Genomic DNA, 20,684 nt, shown 5'->3' on the forward strand with positions numbered 1-20,684 from the left:
TCTTCCCAGTGATCTGATCCCCCAGAAGAGGCGTTCTTCGTGGCAGAATGTAACACTGTTTCACAACAATCGTCTACACTTCCTCCCACTAACGCATCTCTCTCCAGAGAGGCAACACCAACCACCGCTTTCTGTGAAAAGAGAATCCGGAGGAAGTGCTGAACACCAGATCCAAGGAAAAAACGACTTTCTAACCAGATGACACACAACCTGTCGCTTAGGGCAGGTGTCTGTGAAGGTGGCAGGTGTTAGAAGGAGGAGCTCAGGGGAACCTGCGCTGCTGGGGACCCTGGAAATCCATGTCCCAGGCACCTCACGATGGGCTCATGCTCTGCAGGCAGGTTGCTCACCTGACAGTGGCCAGAGTGGGAAGAAACACACTGGGGAAAGTGTCCGGGGTGTGACATGAAGAAGGGACTGCTGTGTTTCTATTGGGGGAACTTGGCTCTGGCCAGGAGAGTCAATGCCGGCTGAGGGTGGGGTTCTCAGGAGGGAAAGCGAGAGGGTGCTGGGGATGGAAGGACTGCGGGCTGGGGAGTACAGCCCAGATGTCAGCCCAGAGGGCCAGGAGTTATAAACCACCACAGGTTCCCAGTTTTTGGTTCAAATTACTCCCATGTGTCAAGTTCTAGGTGCTGAGGGTGCAATAAAGAGCGAGACAGCCCGGCCAGGCGTGGCTCAGCGGCTGAGCATCGGCCTAGGATCTAGGAAATCGGGGTTCGATTCCCGGTCGGGGCACAGGCCCGGGTTGTAGGCTAGGCAGCCGATCAATGACTCTCTCATCATTGATGTTTCTCTCTCTCCCCCTCCTTTCCTCTCTCTGAAATCAATAAAGATACATTTAAAAAAAAAAAGAGTGAGACAGAGCAGTGGCCCTAAAGGAGGGAGCGTCTAGGGCAGAGAGACACAAAATCAAATGTCAAGCTAAAGTCACATGCATGGGTGACTGGCATCAAGACCCCTCCTCTGAGCTGAGGGGCTCCAGGAGATGCCACGGGGACTGTTAGAGGGAGAAGAGGGAGGGCGCCACCCTCGGCATCAGCCACAGGGCTTCCTCTTTTCACTCTTTTGATAGATTGGCGCTCCCCTTATGACTTCATTTGGAGAAGGAATTCCAACAAACAAACAAAAACCAAAATTTCAAACACCTCTCTACCTACTTCTCTTGTTAGAACACAAAAGCCCAGAGCCAGGGAGTGAATGCGGTGACCTGCCCTGTGGTGGTCCAACCGCAGCAGGTGCCGTGACTATGAGAGGTGGGCACCCAGCGCTGGGGGGGGGGTGCGCCAGCCAGTGGGTGCAGATGAGGCAGGAAGGTAAAACTGACACCCGGCTTCCCAAAGGCTGGTCTTTCCCAGACCCCTCCTGGGCAAAGCATTATAATTCCTTTTATTTGTATTTATTGATTTTGAGAGAGAGAGAGAGAGAGAGAGAGAGATCAATTTGTTATTCCAGATTTATGCATTCAGAGGTTGATTCTTATATGTACCCTGACCGGGGATCGAACCCTCAACCGTGGGGCATCGGGACAACGCTTGAAACAACTGAGCCACCTGGCCGGGGTGAAGCACCACAATTCTAAGCGAAGCCAGGAAATAAACAGGAGTCCAGCCCCTTCTTCCTGTGTGGCCTGGCAGCAAGGTGAGGACGGCCCCTCTGCGGGGTCACATTGTCAAGAGAAAACCCCATGATTACCAAGAAAACCCCCGACCTTGCAGCAACTCTCGCCCACACTGGAAATGCTTCCTGGGGAAGTAGGGCCCCTGGGGGTGGGGTGGAGAAAAGGGACTGGAGGCCACGGAGGATGTTGGCGAAACAGGCCATTTCTAAATACAATTATCTGATGTGTAAAAGAGGCAATTTCCCAGTTTTTGCTGTCCTTGTTTTCTCTTTCCTGGTTTTCGGGTTTTTAAGAGCACGTGAGATTTACTCAAATGAAAGCGGAGCTGCTGGCTTCTCCTCAACACATGTGCTAAGGTTAGCGGTCAGGGGACTGCCTGAGGACACAGCGGGACACAGCGGGGCTCCCCGGGCGTCCTTACGAGGACTGGCTGGGTTCAGCGGTGCTTGGCGAGCTTTATCTGACGGCGGCAGCAGGACAGAAAATCTGCGCTTGAGGGGTTTGCTGTTAGACCGTCTCTGTTCTTTTTAAGCACTTTCAAATGCCTAAATGACGCCTTTGAGTGAGCTTTGGACCACCGTGTTTACATTTCCTAGGTTCTGATACCAGCACAGCTTTTTTTTTTTTAAACCCCCACCCGAGGATATTTTTTCCTTTGCTTTTCAGAGAGAGTGGAAGGAAGAGAGAGAAAGAGAGAAACATCGATGTGAGAGAGACACATTGATTGGTTGCCTTCTGAATGGGCCCCAACCTGGACAGGTATCGAGCCTGCAACTAAGGTACCCTCCCTTGACAGGAATTGAACCCAAGACCCTTCAGTCTGCAGGCTGACGTTCTAACCACTGAGCAAACTGGCCAGGGCCCAGCACAACCTCTTAATTCCAGTGTGACCCGGACAGCCCCAGTTTCCCAGATCTGCACGAGCCCCTCCCACAGGAGGTCACTCTGACACAGGGGGGACCCGTGCTCACACCGGGGCTTGCCTGGGTGGGTCTCCCTCCTCTCCTGCTCCAGCCTGCTGCCTCCCTGGGGCCGGGCCTCCTGCCAGCAGCCTCAGCAGAGAGCAGAGCCGAGTGCTCCAGGAGAATTCCCGTAAAGCCAAACCCAGGATGCACTGTCGTCCAAGAAAGGAGCAAAGAGCATGGGGAGGTGCCGGTCCCACGTGTCAAAGAAGATGGCAAAAGGGGCCTGGATGTCACCACTGCGAGGTGCAGGACAGAGCAGGGTTAACCTGAAAATGCTATTTTTTTCTTTATCAAAAGTGAGTTAAATGCAGACTCTGAAGGAGTAGTCAGTAGAGACAGCTTCCAAGTGTGATCTGAGCACCAAAAAGGAGAGGGGACCCTGGCCAGTTTTGCTCAGTGGTTAGAGCCTCGGCCTGTGGAATGAAGGGTCCCAGGTTTGATTCTAGCCAAGGGCACGTCCCTCGGTTGCAGGCTTGATCCCTGGCCCTGGTTGGAGGCAACCAATCAATGTGTTTCTTTCATGTCTCTCTCTCTCTTTCTCTTTCTCTCTCCCTCGCTCTCCCTCTCTCTCTCCCTTCCACTCTCTCTGAAAAAGCAACGGAGAAATATCCTCTGGTGCAGATTTAAAAAAAAGAACAGAAAGGCTGAGAGCTCCCAGTGGGCCAGTCCACATGTCTCTTCTCCACTTCCTCCTTGAGCCTTCTGGCTTCCTGAATAATTTTAGTCTCCCAAATTGCCCAGCGGTCGAAAGTTTTATTATTTGCTCTTAGAAGCTATCTAAAAGTTGGTGGCAGTCTAAAACTAGTCATTTCTACACATAAACCTTCAGACGCTCCGCTGCTCTTAGGATAAAGTCCAAAGTCCCAAACCCAGATGTCAAGAGCCCTCAACCCCAGCCTGGGTGTGTCTCCAGGCTCGGCTCACCCCACTGCCCTCCACCTAGGACAGTCCTCTCACCTGAACCTCCTCCCCCGTCCCTGGCTGTCCTGCTCCTCTTTCGGGTCTCAGCGTAGCTGCCACCTCCTCAGAGAGGCCTCTGGCCACCCACAGCAGCGCTCAGCCACTCATGGGTCTCTGTACCCTCGGGCCCCTCACACCCGCTCACTGGAAATTCCATGAGAAGAGGGGTGAAGCCACTCGTGGGTGCCTCCTAGCTGAATGGATGCGTAAATGTCAGTGGCACAGACTCTAAACTCCCACTTACAGTCCCCAAACCAAGGGAGAGACCCAAATGTGGGCTCCTGATGTCTTCTTCTGCTCCCAGGCCACAGCATTGTTGGTTTAAAAGAAGGAAGGACATGCTGTACGGACCACAGGGCCGGGAGCCACCTCTCTGCCCCCCATTCAGGGTGATACCTCGGAGCCTCTGTTAGAGAAGCAGCGTCCTCAGAGTAAAAGAATCGAGGCAAACCAGGACCTCTGTGCCCATCCTACCCATTTCTCTGAGGTTTCCACACGGTCTAAGTGGCTTCAGTACTGAGTTATTGCACTTCTTTTGATCAAAAGCACTATGCAGGCCCGGCCAGTGTGGCTCAGTGGTTGAGCATTGACCTAGGATCCAGGAGGTCACGGTTCGATTCCGGGTCAGGGCACATGCTGGGGTTTTGGGCTTGATCCCTAGTAGGGGGTGTGCAGGAGGGAGGTGATCGATGACTCCCCCATCATTGATGTTTCTATCTCTCTCTCTCCCTCCCTTCCTCTCTCTGAAATCAATAATAATAAAAAAAGGAATGAAGGTGTAGGTGTGGGTACTGTGCCTCCAGGTAGGCAGGAAGCAACTGGAGTCCCATGGGAATTTCACCAGCATGCACATTACCTGCTGACCTCAGCTGTGTCCTCTGCAGGATGTTGGGCACTGGCCTTGCCCAACTCCCAAGGTCATTCCTAGGCCTGAATACCACTCTGGACACGGAAGCACTCGGTCAGTATGGAAAGCTGCCCGCGCACAAGGGATCATCCCTGTGACCCCTACTCTGAGTTTCCCTGCTGTGCTGACTTGCTGTGTCAAACGGCAATATACAAAGAACCGACACAGGTCCCTCTATTTCTTTCTCTCTTTTTTAAAATACATCTTTATTGATTTCAGAGAGAGGAAGGGAGAGGGAGAGAGAGAGAAACATCAGTGATGAGAGTCATTGATCGGCTGCCTCCTGCTCGCCCCCTGCTGGGGATTGAGGAGCCCGCAACCTGAGCCTGTGCCCTGACCGGGAATCGAACCACGATCTCCTGGATCCTAGGATGATGCTCAACGGCTGAGCCACGTCCGGCCGGGCAGGTTCTTCTATTTCTGACTCACCTGTGGTGTTTCTGGCTACAAGGCCCTTAGAAAAGTCCCCAGGGGTCGGGGAGGTCCTGCTGTCCCACTTGACCGTGTCGAGGCCATTGCAATATTCCCATCGCTTCTGCTGCAGCTCCTGTAACCAGTAAGTCATGAGCTGACGATTAGGAGCCTAGAAAGAGAGAGGGAAAAGAGTGTTATGGCCACCAAGACAACGAAGGGCTTAAAAAAAATGGCATCTCGTGAGGACTGAACACCTTTGCCACCTGGAAGGGACAGTTAAGAACAGGTCCAAGAAATTTCAATTTCAAGACCTATACCATGGAATACTATTTTTTCCTATCCTCTCCTGAGGAAATCTTTTTCGCATTGATTTTAGAGATAGTGGAAGGGAGGGAGGGAAGGGAGAGAGAGAAACATCAATGTGAGAGAGACACATCGATTGGTTGCCTCCTGCACGTGCCCTGACTTGAGCTGGGGATTGAACCTGCAACCCAGGTATGTGCCCTTGACTGGGAGTTGAACCCGGGACTCTTCAGTCTTTGGGCCGATGCTCTAACCACTGAGCCAAACCAGCCAAGCTGGAATACTATTTCTCAATAAAAAAATAAACCATTGATTCACCCAACACAGGCGAACAGCAAATGCATGTGTGAAAGAAGCCAGGTCCAAAAAGCTGCGTACTGTGTGATTCCATGTATGTGACATTTTAAAATGCAAAATTATAAGCACAGAAAAATCTGTGGTTGCCAGGGCTTGGGGTGAAGGGACTGGAAGGGACAGCACAGGAGGATTAGGGGTGAAAGAGCTGTCTGCATCCAGTCTGTGGTGGTAGACACACGAGTCTATGCATCTGTCACACTCATAGACCATACAGGGCAAAGTGTGAATTTCACTACGTGTACATTAAAAAAAAATTCAGCCAAGATAGGAGGGAAACCAAAAAATGAAGGAGCTGTGAACAGACTAGAAGGCAGGTGTGGGCCCCACAAAGGAGCCTCGAGAAGGAACCTCAGCAACACTGGCATCCAGGGAGGTGAATAGGCATCAGGCACAGTGGTTCCAGGGTCAGAGGCATGTGGGAAACTGCTCCCTTCCGCAAGCACAGGACAGCCTCTGGTGCTACAACCTGGGGGCCTTTCTAGTGACACTTGCTCATACAGTCCAGGTATCCTCATACAGGATCTCTGGGTATCTTACAGAAAGTTTTTCCACCTATCAGACAAGCCATCATGTCATCCGACCATCAGCCAACATTACTACTGACATTTACTATCAGGAATGACAGGTGCCTGGACTCAGGGCTTGGCCTCACGAGAGATATAGGAAAACCAACCAGTGGTTTTGAGAGTGTGTCAGGTGCTATAACAGAGGTCAGAGGAGCGAGGCGGCTGCTGGGACTGGAAAGCACCGAGCAGACACCTAACCAAGCAGAGGAGGTGGGGCAAGGGGACGGTACTCCAAGTTCAGGAAACCTGCCACCTGCAGAATCAAACGGTCCACAGTTTGGGCTTAACGTCTATCCTCTCCAATAAACATCAACTCCCAGATGCCTCCATTTTTCAGGCATCTAGCTCAGTGCCAGACACACAGGAGATCAGTATCTGTTGAATAAGAAATGAATGAACAGATACTCATGAAGGGACACAGGCGCTTGGTGTGAAAGGGGAAGCAGGCAGTGGCCAGAAGGACAAGGCCGAGAGGAGTGTGTGCAAAGGCCCCGGGGCAGGCGAGCTCGGGAAGGGAGGCTGGGACACCCAGGGACAGGCCCAAGAGTTTCTAGCGGGGCAATGACATGATTAGACAATGTCACTGCTGTTGAAAAGGGGGGGGATAGGGTTCAGGTCTGGGAGATTAGCCCATCTGTGAGACCCGTGAAGCGCAGGGTGAGTGCTGGTGGGGGCTCAGCCTGGCCCTAGGCTGGGAAAAGAGAACCCGGCGTTCCCAGGGGAGAGAGGAGAGCAGCTGGGAGACACAACCGCAACCAACATCAGGGCCCAAAGCCCACCTCACCCCTCCTCCTTTCACAGGGCCCATATGGACCCCCAGTTTCCCACCATGGAGGAAACTGGGCGGAGTGTGTATGTGCGTGTGTGTGTGTGTGTGTGTGTGTGTGTGTGTGTGCGCGCGCGCGCGCACGTGCATGTGTGTCCTGGTCCTCCCACCAGCTCCCTTCCCTGGCTCCCATGCCCACCCCAGGGAGAAGACCACCAGCGACTCTCCGAACTCCCGCCTCCCGCCCAGCCTGTACATGCTCTTCCATTTGTACCCAGAAAGCACTCACAGGCGCACACTCCCTGGGTCAGGTCCCTCCCGAAACTCTCCAGGTGTCTCCTGCAATACAGGCACCGTGAAAAATCTGCTTTTTACATGAAAACCTCCCGCTTCACATCTCTGCATAATAAATCTAACTAGGGGACAATTAGTAACCTCTTAATCATCTCTCACTAAATTCCTGGGACAAAAACCCTTTTGGATCACATGCTTTCAACATCTGACACATTATTCATGTTACAGAAGCCTGGCCAATAAGGCGGCAAACGCCTCGAGACAGTGATTAACGGGTTCCTTTCCTTTAAAAAAAAAAAAAAAAAAAAGAATCTAGAAACCACTGTAAGCATCTGACTTCCATCCCCAGGAGCTCAGGAAAGGCCGGTGCTATGAGCACGTGGCCAGGGTGTGTGCTGGCATCGGGGAGGCAGGAAGGCCCTGCTCTCAGGAAGCTGAAGCCCTAACCCAGAAACACACAGGAGGGAGAGGGCAGGGCAGGGCCAAAAGCAAGAAATGTAAAATCCGCAGAAACCCAGAAGCCTCTGGGTTTTCCATTGGGTATCTTTTCCTGACACAGAGACTGACTGAGTCCTAGCAGATGTAGTGTCCGAAACTAGTCTCTTCGCTGCCCAAGTCTTGCTCCAACATGTAGAGCTTGTCTAGATCCGCCCCATCCAGCAGCTGCACGTGGCTACTGAGCATGTGAGGTGCAGCTGGCACCACAGGGTGAAATGTTTTGGATACACTGGGTTTAAATAAAATGCATTTATGAAAATCAGTTTCTTCTGTTCAATGTGGGTACCTGAAAACTTAAAAGTATGTACCATGGCCCACATTCTGTTTGTATTGAACAGTGCTGGCCTAGATCGTGATGAGAAATAAGTTTCATTTTGAGAGCCGAGGTAGGTGGGAAACCCAGGGGGTGGGAAACGGCCTAGGGGTTCAAACGCAGGCCAAGAGCACGGGGTTCGCGGGGTGTGGGGCAGCCAACACTGCTCCCTCCCACCAACCTTTATGACTCAGACTTCCTTCTTTAACCAGGCACCTCCACATCCCCAACTACCCCATGCAGAGAACCAGGACCTGCCCTCCCCCCAAACAACCATTTGAAAATGCTCAATCCCCGAATTCTGGAGAGCCAGACAGATACTGCATTTCTGCTGGAAGGGCAGAGACAAGACCAAGCTCCACAGCCCCGCAGAGCAAAAGCTGATGCCAGGTAAGCAGCCAACAGGAGTCAGTATCTCTGCCTGAAGGCTCCCAGGACCATGTCCCGAGTCTCCCACAACTCCTGCTCATCCTTCAAAGCCCAAGGCAAATGCCACCTCTGGAGGAGGTTCCCTGACCCAAGCCTGCAAGTCCTCTCCACCCTCTGAGTGGGGAGGTGACAGTGCCATGTGGCCCAGGGCAGCTTCCCATGGGGGTGGGGACACTCCCTGTGTGTTGGTCACTAGTCTACATTCCTGATGGCAGAGGCCAGACCTGCTGGCCTCACTGTGGTCCACGGTGTCTAGCACAGTGCCTTGGATTCAGCTAAGCACTCAAAGACCCAACTCATCCTCTCCTCACATTCAGTGGCTGGTACTGCCTCAAGAGGGCTCAAACCGCAGTTCAAACTGGCACCAACCCCACATGACAGACCACATGGAAAGCCATTTGGGTCCTACACAGCCGCAAGAATGTCCTGGGGGGATGAGGAGCAGACGAGGGCTAGGTGGGCACAGCCCTGCTGTCACAGACATCTGTGCATTTAGGGGCCATTACACGAGGTGCCCGTTCAAAGAAAGCCAGGCCACCCTCACGTGGCTGGAGGTGGAATTCAGTCCCTGACAGCTGGCTGAGAACCATGTGACGCCCCAGCTGCTCCCACAGCTTTTGTCCCCAACACCCAGAAACCCACTCTTGGGAAGACAGGCCCCAGCCACCTGTTTCTTCTCTTGGACCCCAGGACTTCCTTCCCTGCAAGCCCAGCTCTCTCCTTTTCTCGGAAAAGTCCCCTGGTAAAGTCATTTGATCACAAGTTCAGTCATTTCAACACACACTATCAAGGGCACATTTGGCAGGCAAGTGCATTACTGGGGGGTGGGGGGCTGGTGCACACAGGAGCAAGGCCTTGTGCCCTAACTTTACCTTTATTGCACAACTGACTCAAGTTCTCTTAGTCCCTGGGTCCCAGGCCCTTTGGTAAAGGATCATCTATCAAAACAGCACCTTTAGGAGCTGTAACAATGCTCATCTCCTTTGACCCACAACTCCACTCCTGGGAATCTCTCTAAAGTAATCCAAAAGAAGGGAAAGGGAAAAACACCATGTATGTAAAAACAGTGTTTACTTACTTGGCAAATATTAAGAGCGTAAGTTAGGCCAATGTGGCAGCAACAATAGGGACATGGAGCTGGGTGAGACCTGGCCAGTCATCGCCTCTGAGATGTTCCCAGTGAGACTGTTGGAAACATGTTCACTATTACAATCAAAATATAAATGGCCAGGCATACGTTTAAGAAAGTCTCATGCATTATAGAAACTTTTAAAACATCCAGTCAAAAGTCTAAAAGGAGTTCTTCTAAGGATGGCAAAGAGATTATGAAATTCATCTACAGTTCAACCTTTGAGAATTCTGAAAAAATAAGGCATGAGGCTTTGCCTTACCAAATAGGTAAGCATATTATAAAAAACAAACAATAATTAAACCAGCACTGTATGGCCAGAGAATCAAAATATAAGGCTAAGATATATAAAGTTTTTAAGTAGTATTTCAAATTAAATCAATGGGAAAAGTACTAATTATTGAACAATGGCAATAGTAAAACTGGCTAAAACTTTGGGGGAAAAAATGAAGGTATTATGAATTAGGACCTACGTAATATTATAAAGGAAAATAAATTCAAATTTGATTCATGACAATCTTGCACGATAATATGATGTACCCCAGCTCTGCCATGTGTTAGGTAGTGTGTCCGGGCTTTGGATCCCTTGTTACTAGAATGTGAACAACAGGAAAACCTACTGCATCTCACTGTTATGAGACTAAATGAGTCATTTTGTGTTAAGCTCAGAACAGTGCCCAGTGCACAGCAGCAACCATGGTTGGGCACCAGCCCTCCACATGCTCACCATGGCCGAGATCTCGCAGGCACAATCCAAATTCAAAGCTGGGTCCTGTGCTCCTTGCTATCAGGGTTAGGAGGAGAAGTGGGCGTCCAGGACAAAAATCCATCCTTTTAGCATTTCAGCAGGCATCAGAAGTTCCTCTATGGTTTTTCTCAAATAGTGAAATCTCAATGACCCCAGCCAGACAAGGTCAACTGAAAGCCCTGTAAGGGTGGTGGTTTTCGTGGGCAAGGACAAGTCCCACACCACAGACTGGTCATCTGCACATCAAAGGGCGTCGGCACAGCCTGGCCACCAGCTCTGCTCTAAGGACATTCTTAGCAACAGACTGCAGTGTGCAGGAAGAAGCCCAAAGATGGAGGAGAGAGACCATGTCCAGCATCAGAGGATCACCAGGTCTCAAGTCCAAAGAGCCCCCTTGTCAGTCTCTCCCATTCATGCTCCCCAACATTCCCCTGTTCATCTACTCGGGTCTCTGCAGCAGCACCCTAACTGGTGTCCAAGTGTCCCATGCTTAGCACTCTCTGATGGCTTACAGGGCTGAGCCATCTGGCATGGTGCTCTGGCCCACACTGCCTCACACCCCACAAGACTAGAACCTTTTCCGCATGACCCCTGCTCCTACTGCACTAACACCCACCTGTAAACTCCTACTTGCTCCTTGAGACCCAGTCCAAAGATCCCATCTATGAGGCCACCGATGTCCCTTACAGAACCACTCACTCAGCCCTCCAAATGCTACATGTGATGTCGCAGCAGCTCAGTCACCACTTAGGATGTGAAATCTGGGCTCCTCCCCAAAGGGCCAGGGCCTACCATGTTTATAAGCCAGAAGGATGGCATAACCGATGGCCATGAAGGAGCCACAGAAAGTCAAATACACATCCAGGTGGGGGGAAGTCTGACAGCCCATGGGAAGCAGATTACCCACAGGCTGCTCAGAATGAAGGGAGTTTTGTTTCTTACATCTAAGGAAGGCTACCTGGATTTCTGAGCCGTGTCTAAGGCAATTCTTCCATGAGCAATAAAAAGCACAAGAATATTGGAAGCAGCTTGATGATACAAAACAAAACTCAGATGAAAAATAGACTGCAATCCCGAAATGAAAACTAACTCTAGGTTCCAGATTTTCTTTTCAGTGTTTCAAAATCACGAGCCTGGAAACAACCTCAAGGGATCTGGCCCAGTACCAACGTAAAAAAAAAGTAAATTTTTCCTGGACGGTTTTGATATCCTGTGTTTCAGCCCAGCAACCGAGGCTGAGGAGGGAAATAACACTGGATCTCCTGGCTCCTTGGAGAGTGGAATGCGACTAGCATGAACCTCCATTCTTCCAGTGAACACGATAAATTCTTGTTCTTTAAAAAAAAAAAAAGAAAAAGTTTTTATTGATTTCAGAGAGAGGAAGGGAGAGGGAGAGAGAGAGAGAAACATCAATGATGAGAGAGTCATTGATCGGCTACCTCTCACACATCCCCTACTGGAGATTGAACCTGCAACCTGGGCATGTGCCCTGACCAGGAATCGAACTGATAACCCCTTGGTTCATGGGTCGATGCTCAACCGCTGAGCCACACTGGCTGGGCTCATTTTCTATCTTTTTAAACTGTGGTCTTAACATCAGCATACACATGCATCTTATTAAAATAATTACATGAATTCTAATCTAAATCCCTTCAAGACTGAGCATGAACCTAGACCCCACCATCACTTTCCAGAACTATCTGAGTCGGAGGGGGCGGCCTTTCTCCAGGGATGGTACCTACTCCTCATAGGCTCTGGGAGGTAGGTAGTGGTCTGAGAAGTTCTGCCATCTCTAATTTGTCAGCATTCACTTTTAAAAAGCAAACAACTTGGGATAAAAGCCATTTCTTGGACCCACCTTCAGCTAATACCTTTTCTTAGCTTTAACAATTTAATAGAGGTTAGCAATTCAGGGTAACAGACTATGAGAAGAGAGCCTACAGACAGAACAGAGACAAGCCACAACCCAGGAAAGGGGCAACAAGGGAACAGGGCTTGGGAGGGGCCTGGCCTCGGTGAAGCCACCTGGGTGACAGATTTCACCCAGACAGGGTCAAGGACAAAGCCACCCTCTGGGCCTGCTCTTGGAGGAAATGTGGAAGCCTGTCCCACATGCTTTCTGCTTTAGAAGAGAGGGAGCACGTGGCCTCCAAGTGACCACAGGCCACATTGCTATGGCTCTGTATCAGCTGTGACCTTGCACAATAAGAGAGAGCCAGGGTGTATGAGCTCAGGACAATAAAATTCCCACAGCCACAGCCACAGCCACAACCACAGCCTGTGGGACCGCCTCCGCCTGCAACGGTTTCCACACCCCACACCGCACTGCACTGCTCTGGTGTTTTTTACTTAAAATTAGGACATATGGCCCAGCTGGTGTGGCTCAGTAGTTGAGTGTTACCCCAGGAACCAAGAGATCACCAGTTTGATTCCCGATCAAGGCACATGTCCAGGCTGTGGACTTGATTCCCAGTGGAGGGCATGCAGGAGGCAGCTGATTGATGATGTTTCATCAGTGTTTCTATCTCTCCCTTCCTTCTCCCTTCTGCTCTAAAAATCAATAAAAAATATTTGAAAAAACAAAACAAAAATAGAAACACTGATATGAGACCCATCGACTGGTTGCCTCCTGCACAAGGCGGGTATCAAATCTGCAAACAAGGTCCATGCCCTTGACTAGGAATCGAATCTGCGACCCTTTGGTCTGCAGGCTGATGCTCTAACTCAGGGGTTGGAAAACTTTTTTCTGCCCAGGGCCATGTGGATATTTATAACATCATTCACAAGCCATACAAAATTATCAACTTAAACATTAGCTATGAAAAAAGCTCCTAGATTTACTGAATTTCCCCCCTGCGGTTGCCTTGGCAGGGCCAGACCAAATGACTTCCACATTCCCCACCCCCTGTTCTAACCACTGAGCCAACTGCCCAGGAGATGCCCTTTAAATGACAGAAATGAAAGAAGCCTTATCAGCATGTTACTCTGGGAGAGAGCCGTGCAAACCGTAAAGCTTAAAACACCACTGGTTCAATTCCGAGGCTCGAGGGCGTGGCTCACAGAGCAGTAAGAGAAAACACACTCACAGGCCAGGTGAACAGCTCAGAGAAGGCCTCGGAACAGGGACCAGCAGGCCTTGTCTCCACCACCAGCGTATTACCAAGTCCACCCCCTGGAAATTTATCACCTATACTGTTCATCTCCAACCTTCAGATGACTGCGTTAAATCTATGCCACTACACAAAATAGGTAAATGTACAATTTAAGTATCTGGATGCAACAATTAAGAACAGAATAAGCGTAATGTCCTACTAATGGTTTACGATGGAAATACAAAGCAGATATCATCAAACTGCTACTTTTAAAATGGTAAAATACTGTTCATGTGTCCGGGAAAGGTTTTGGTGCTGGAGATGCCACTCCTAGCTGTGGGACTCAGTTTCCTCCCTGTGTCAGGTGGGGACAGGGAAGGCTGATTCCGGAGGGCCCCTTCAGTTCTGACTCAGGGATCATGTCCCTTGGAGCAAAACCAAGGGACTTATTCCAGCTCACAGAGCCACTTAAACACAATGTCCTCATCACAGCCCAGAATAGAGCAGGACAAGCTCCCTGAGGCCACAGGCAATGATGGATTCCTGCTGCATGCCCTATGCCCCCAGGGCCTTGCTCAACAAATCTTTTAGGTGAATGGCTGGCTGGCTGACTGGATTACATTTGTCTGCAAGCCCAGCCTCCCCTGGACAACCAAGGGCTGGAAAGGGAAGTGAAGATTGGAGTTGCTGCCAAGAAATAATTCTTATATTCCAAGATCAACATCTCTGATAACACTGGCCTGCCCACATCCCACTGAAGGCCAGGCCTTCCTCCCCCATGCTGACAGGTTCTCACCAGAGGCCGAGCTCAGGGAAAGCCTGCTCTTTCTGGTAGGGCTGGCTCTACAAATGGCCAGAGGAGGAGATGGGCCCAAGCTCTTGGCTCCTGACTGTCCCCCTCTCCACCAGGATCCAGTTCTCCCCAACAATCAATTTGAAAACGCAAATGGCCGAGCGTGCAAAGATGCCGATTCCATCTGGTGGAGAACACAGCTTGCTGACCCAAGAAGAACCAAACCTCTTTTTTTTAAAAAAAAAAGAAAAAAGTTTTTATTGATTTTATTTTTTAAAAATATATCTTTATTGATTTCAGAGGGAGGAAAGGAGAGGGAGAGAGAGACAGAAACATCAATGATAAGAGAGTCATTGATCGAGCCCGCAACCCGGGCATGTGCCCTGACCGGGAATCGAACCCTGATCGCCTGGATCCTAGGTCGACGCTCAACTGCTGAGGCACGCCTGGCTGGGCTGTTTTTATTGATTTTAGAGGGAGAGAGAGATAGAAACATCGATGAGAGAGAAACATGGATAGGCTGCCTCCTGTATGCCCCCTACTGGGGATCAAGCTGGCAACCCAGGAATTGGTCTGGTGACCCCTTGGTTCATGGGTCGACGCTCAGCCACTGAGCCACAAAGGATGTTGAGCAGCTATACAATTGTACCAAAACCTAACTCCCTAGCCCACCTTCTCCAGGGCGCGCCTCTTGATAATCAGTAAATACAGAGCTCTCCAAGGCTGCAATGCCCACAGAAATTATTACACAAAGCACAGACTTCTGGCTGTGGGCCATGTCCACATCAGGATTCCCCCTCTTTATTTACTATGGAAAGATGCCAGTCCTGCCTCAGAATTGAAAAACTGGCAAACGTCTGATATTTACTCCCAACGCTGAATACTACAGACAAATATGGTCTGTAGACACGAAGACCCGAGGGCCGGAAGCATTCATCTAACACCTGCCAGACACCCTTCTAGGGATCAGGGATGCAGTGGTGAGCCCCAGACAGGCCTCTGCCCACGGGGAGCTTATGCTCAAGTAGGACTATAGCATCAGATGCTCGAATACCAGAACAGGACTAGACTCACTTCTGGGAGCAACCCCATCCTGAACCTCTAGCTGATTCGGGGCTTCCAGTACTGCTTGCTTGATAAGCTACTACTTCTGGGGCGACCATGAAACCTGCAGCCTCCCCCACAGATCATCTCAGCCTCGTGCCCCTCACAGAGCCTGGCACATACAAGTGCCCAGCGTGTTGCCGTCACTGAGTTCTTCAGGTGGACTATGTAGCAGATGCGACTTAGAAGCATCCTTGCTGACTGACTCACCATTTCTATGTTGCATTTGCTCTGTGAAAGCAAATGAAACCTAGCTGAGGCCTGGGCCTGAGAGCATGTAGGCAAACACTCACTCCCAGTGTCTTTGAGACCCTACTACATAAATCTCTAAGAGAACGGAAAATTCCTAATCAACACCACTTCACCTCTCCCAACCTGAGAGTCATGCCTTCAATGAAAAGCTTCTTCTCTCTGGGAGAAGGTACTGTATGTATTTTGTTCTGACCGGAACGCTGTCACCCACTGTGGCTCATGTGTAAAGGCGCCTGACCACAGAGAACTGTCCACCCCACAGAAGGCCCAGCAAGGACGTCTTGTGCACTGTCTTTTTTTATACACCTATAACCCAAGAATGGTTTTTACATTTTTAAATGTCTGGGGGGAAAATCAAAAGAACAATAGTTTGGTACATGTGAAACTTGCCTGAAATTTCAGAGTCCGTAAGTAAAATCTATGGGAACACAGCTACCCTGATTCTATGGTTGTTTCTGTAACTACAACAGCATAGAGTAGTCACAGAGATGGAATGGCTGTAAGACCTACACTATATATATATTTTAAATCCTCACCTGAGGATATTTTCCCATTGCTTTTCAGAGAGGGGGGCGGCAGAGAGAGAAAGAGAAACATTGATGTGGGAGAGGCACATCAATTGGTTGCCTCCTGCATGTACCCCAAGCGGGCCCAGGATTGAGCCTACAACCCAGGTAAGTGCCCTTGACTAGAATTGAACCAGAGACCCTTCAGGCCACGGGCCGATGCTCCAACCATTGAGCAAAACCAACTAGGGCAAGATCTACACTATTTACTATGTGGCCCTTTACATAAAACATCTGTGCACTGGTGTAAGTGTCCTCCGACTCCAGACTGTGGGCATAAAATACAAGAGACCTGAAAATACAGGACTGACAGTAATCTGGGTGAAGTTGTCCCTCTTGGATCCTTGATGCCATTACATTAGATTGGCATTCACTGAATGGTGGACACCTCCAGGACATGAGGTGAGAATGTCATCTAATAGATCTGAGAATTCTGGCTGATAGCTTCTCAAGGGCTGCAGCTCACACGAGAACCAATGCTTACTGGATGACCAACTTCTGTTCATTTGTTCAACAAACGCCCACCTGGGTACCTACTTTGTGCCAGGCACTATTCTGGGAGGTGATACAAAAGTGGTCCTCAGGGGACAGGAAATGGATGGAGACTATATACTACAATGAGAATTAAGACAGGCAGTGGCAGATGAAAAGCCACTGTGGCCCCAGCCAGTTTCCCTCAGTGGTTAGGCTGTTAGTCCGTAGACTGAAGTGCGGTCCTGGGTTCGATTCCGACAAAGGGCACGGATCTACGTTGCACGCTGGATCCTGGGCCCCAGTTGGGACACATGCACGAGGCCACCAATTGATGTCTCTCTGTCATGTTGATGTTCCTGTTTTTTTTCTCTCTCTCCCCCTTCTTCCCCCCCCTTCCCTTCGACTCTCTTTAAAAATCAATGGGAAAATCCTCAAGTAAGGATTAACAAACAAACACAAAAAGGCAGATGTGTCAGAAGAGATAATACAATTACATACTCTACATTTTGGACACTCACTGCTCCCAGAGTCTGCTTTCAAAGAGGGTCTGGGTCTGGATTCATGATCACAGGCAAATCACACCCCCTCTCTGGCCTCCATTCCCTCATCTGTAACATAAGGCGCTGGACCAGAGCCCTGAGTTCAGGAACAGAGAAGCTTACCAAGAAATTCCAGTATCAGCTTACATCAAGACTCAAGTAGTAAAACAGCCCAACAAAACCACAGCTTCTCCAGAGAAGGCGGAAAATACGCTTTAAAATGAGAAACATATGCTAATACAATAAGCACACTGCTGATTTTTTCTTTTCTTCTCTTTTTAACCCATCTGTCAAAGGAAATGGTATCTGTAAAATTATATACAACTAGCTGAAGTGTGAGCAGGGTTTATCCCCTCTAACCGACAATGCTCCTCGGAAATCAGGGTGTCTCTCCTTGTGGGCCAACGAACCCCAAAGTGAAGCATTAAAACTTATGTGAATCACTCTTTGGATCTGAAAGGCGAAAAGGAAGATACATTAATTTCCAAGTTTACCACCACAAAAGTTTTATTCCCATGGCTCAAAAGGAACCATAGGCCCTCGTCAGTTTGTTTAGGCTCAGTGGTTAGAGCATTGGCCCGAGGACTGAAGGGTCTCGGGTTCAATTCTGGTCAAGGGCATATACCTTGGTTGAGGGCTTGATTTCCAGCTGTGGTTGGGGTGTGTGCAGGAGGCAACCAATTGTGTCTCTCTCACATCGATGTTTCTCTCTCTCTTCCCGTCTCTGAAAAGGAATGGAAAAAATATCCTCAGGTGAGGATTAGAAAAAAGGAACCAGGATACGCTAAGATTCGTTCCTAAAATAAACCCCCTATTCTGAACCCCTATATCTGGATGCTCCTTTCCTTTGGAGAGCCTTCCTGTGCTTCCATTTCCATTGTTTTTATAAAGCAGACCTCTGGCCTTGGGCATTCTGTCTTACTCTGTGACTCCTTCAACTTTACATATCAAAATAGTCCTGCACAGTCAGTAACCCACCTGGAAATCAGTTTCTTTTTTAAAAAAAGAAATATTCTGAACATACAAAGATGAACAGAGTAATATAACAAACATTGTTGCACCTACCACCCAGTCCTACAAATAAAGACGCTGGAAGCCCCTGGGCACCCATTCCCACTCACATTGCCCTCTCTTCCCAAGCGATAACCACCATCCTGAATCCATGGCTCCACTTCCCCCACCCCCATGCAGTTCTCCCACCTACTACATGGCAGAGACATTTACATGATCTCCTTAATCTTTACAGAAACAGTGTCATTCTGTAAATTTGTTTTTCTCGTCAATTTCACGTTGATGAGTCATTCATATTGTCACCTACAGTGCTCAGTCCTTTATGTTCACTGCTGCATAATATTCCATTATAGGAATATGCAGCATATTTGACCACGACATTACTGTTGTTTCCCATGGCTGCCATGCAGTGTCTACTCTGTGCCAGACATTTCCCGTAACATTTTTCAGAACCCTCACAACCACCTACAGAAGAAGGTAAGATCTCCACTAGAGCAGAGGAAACTGGGACAAACTTGACCAACACATCTGAGAGGCAGACCCAGGCTGCAGGGTGAAGTTCAAACAAGATGCTGTTTTCTTTCTTTCTTTTTTAACAATTCTACGTGTAGTGAAGACAGGCCTTTCTTTGGCAGAAGTCCCCGTGTACTCACTGGGGTCATGCCCAAGTTTATACAAATGCTTTCTAAGTAAGCCGGTGGGGGGAGGGGGCGGGGGCGCTGAACCAACAACCTCACTTGGCTTCCTTTGGGGAAACAGGCTGCCTGCACCCACTTATAGACCCGGGATGGGGGAGTCTGCAGGAACACCTCGAGGGAGCAGCTCCAGCTGCTGTGGCTCCGGCACCAGTCCTGCGTGAGCTCACAAGGCCAAGGGAGCCAGGCACAGCCCACCCTGCGCTGCACTTGGCCTGCTTTCCAGAAAGTTGTCATATGTCCCAGCTCAGCTCTGCTACTCTGGAGAAAGCCCTGCTTACAACACGGAAGAGAGGAGAGAGGGGTGAGGAGGGAGGCATCCAGCCAGCAGGCAGGCGGGCGCGCAGCAAGGGGGGAGGCCAGGGCCCAGACCCCGGTGCTCCGAGCAGGGGGGCCCCCAGGAGATGAGGGGACCCGCAGGGCTGCTGACCGCAGCCCCAGCTTCTGCACTCTATCGCCCACACTGCGTCCCCCTGCTAGAATCAGGAAGGCGGAGCTGGTGGAGGCGACAGCCCCGTCCCACCTTCCCACCCAAAACGAGGCGCAGGAAAACAGGCTCAGCCGCGCCCTGCCTGCGCGCCCCCGGCTGGGGAATCCCTGCCGCCCGGCCTGCGGCGCTCCGGGCGGGAGGTCGCCCTGCGGGGCGCACAGCGCGGCCGCCCCGCCGCACGGCCGCGGCGCAGGAGCGGAGTCGCTCGGCCAAGGTCAACGGGCCCGCGGCCCCGAGCGCGGGGGCGGCCAGCAGGCGGGGGGCACGGAGAGGGCCCCCAAGAGAAGGGGTGCCCGGGACAGAGTCTGGGGAAGGGGCAGGGCGAGGAAAGGAGGGAGGAGGAGGGCGCCCGCGGGCAGAGCGACGCGGAGCCGGAGCCGCGGGAGGCGCGGCGGGTCCCACCTTGAGCACCGTGACCGCGCCCGCGCTGTGCACCTGGAAGTGCGCGGGCGGCTCGGCGCCGGGCTCGGCCGCCTCGTCGGGGCCCTGGTAGCTGAAGCAGGCGTCGGCGATGTCCAGGTGTCCGAGCGGCAGCGCGTCCTGCGGGCTCTTGAAGTAATAGAGGTAGCAGCGGCGCGCGTCGAACACGAACCAGCGGCTGCGGTAGCCGCGCAGCGGGCCCTTGCCCGACAGCTTCTGCAGGTAGCCGCACAGCCGCGCCGGCTCCCGCCCCAGTCCCGCGCCCTCGCCGCCGCCCTCGTCAGCGCGGGCCTCGGGCCCCGGCATCGCCGCCCGCCGCGCGCCCACTGCCGCCCGGCCGGGCCCGACCCGGCGCCCGCCCGCGCCGCCGCCTCACCCGCCCCGCCGCCCCGCCCCCGCGGGCAAGGCAGCCTGGGATTTGTAGTCCCGCCCCCGCCACGCCCACGGCCCCCGCGCAAAGCCTCCTGGGACTTGTAGTCCGCCCACGCCAAGCCCGCAGCTCCATCCCCGCAGGCTACCTCGGGGGGCGGCCCCCCGCATCCTCGCTGACCTCTTGCGCGTCTGTCTAGCAGTGTAGATACACAGGAGCGCGCAGGGCTCGAAACCCGCCGGAGCGTCCCCTCCACACCGTGCGTGCAAAACTGCGTGTTTCAGTGCGCGCCCCGCCACGTGCACAGACTCGTTGCACAAACGAGAGCGCCCGTGGCCCGGCGCCGAGTGGGTGGGTGCTCGGTAAATATTTATATGGAAAGCATGAATGAAAGCCAGCGCACGGCCCTCCCCTCCAGACCTCGGTTATGCACTGACTTCAGCCAGCCTTGGCTGGGCGCCTTCTGTGCGCCGCGGGCAGGTGCAGACACTGGGGGACGCAGGCGTGTCCCCTGCCCGCATGGACGCTGCATTCCAGGAGGGGACAGAGAATGCACCCACAGAGCGGGAAACATACTGTGTTGCATAAATGCTCTGATGGCCTTTGAG

At 51.4% G+C, this 20,684-nt stretch overlaps 1 protein-coding gene across 2 annotated transcripts in view; it reads right to left on the reverse strand.

Moving 5' to 3' along the window:
* The window catches only part of TBC1D2B (TBC1 domain family member 2B), a 37,618-nt gene extending 17,606 nt beyond the window's left edge, over window positions 1-20,012 (reverse strand). The window contains exons 1-2 of one of the 2 annotated variants that reach the window (XM_087829213.1): window positions 19,689-20,012; window positions 4,883-5,036 (exon numbers count right to left, since the gene is read on the reverse strand). In XM_087829213.1, coding sequence (XP_087685339.1) covers window positions 4,883-5,036; window positions 19,689-20,012 — 478 coding nt within the window. Of the gene's footprint in view, window positions 1-4,882; window positions 5,037-9,471; window positions 10,419-19,688 lie in introns of those variants that run through there. The other variant, XM_016197735.2, reaches the window with a different exon arrangement.
* Window positions 20,013-20,684: the final 672 nt, after the last annotated feature.

The sequence above is a fragment of the Miniopterus natalensis genome, chromosome 22 (genome assembly GCF_054644295.1).
Source record: "Miniopterus natalensis isolate mMinNat1 chromosome 22, mMinNat1.hap1, whole genome shotgun sequence".
Lineage (NCBI taxonomy): Eukaryota > Metazoa > Chordata > Mammalia > Chiroptera > Miniopteridae > Miniopterus > Miniopterus natalensis.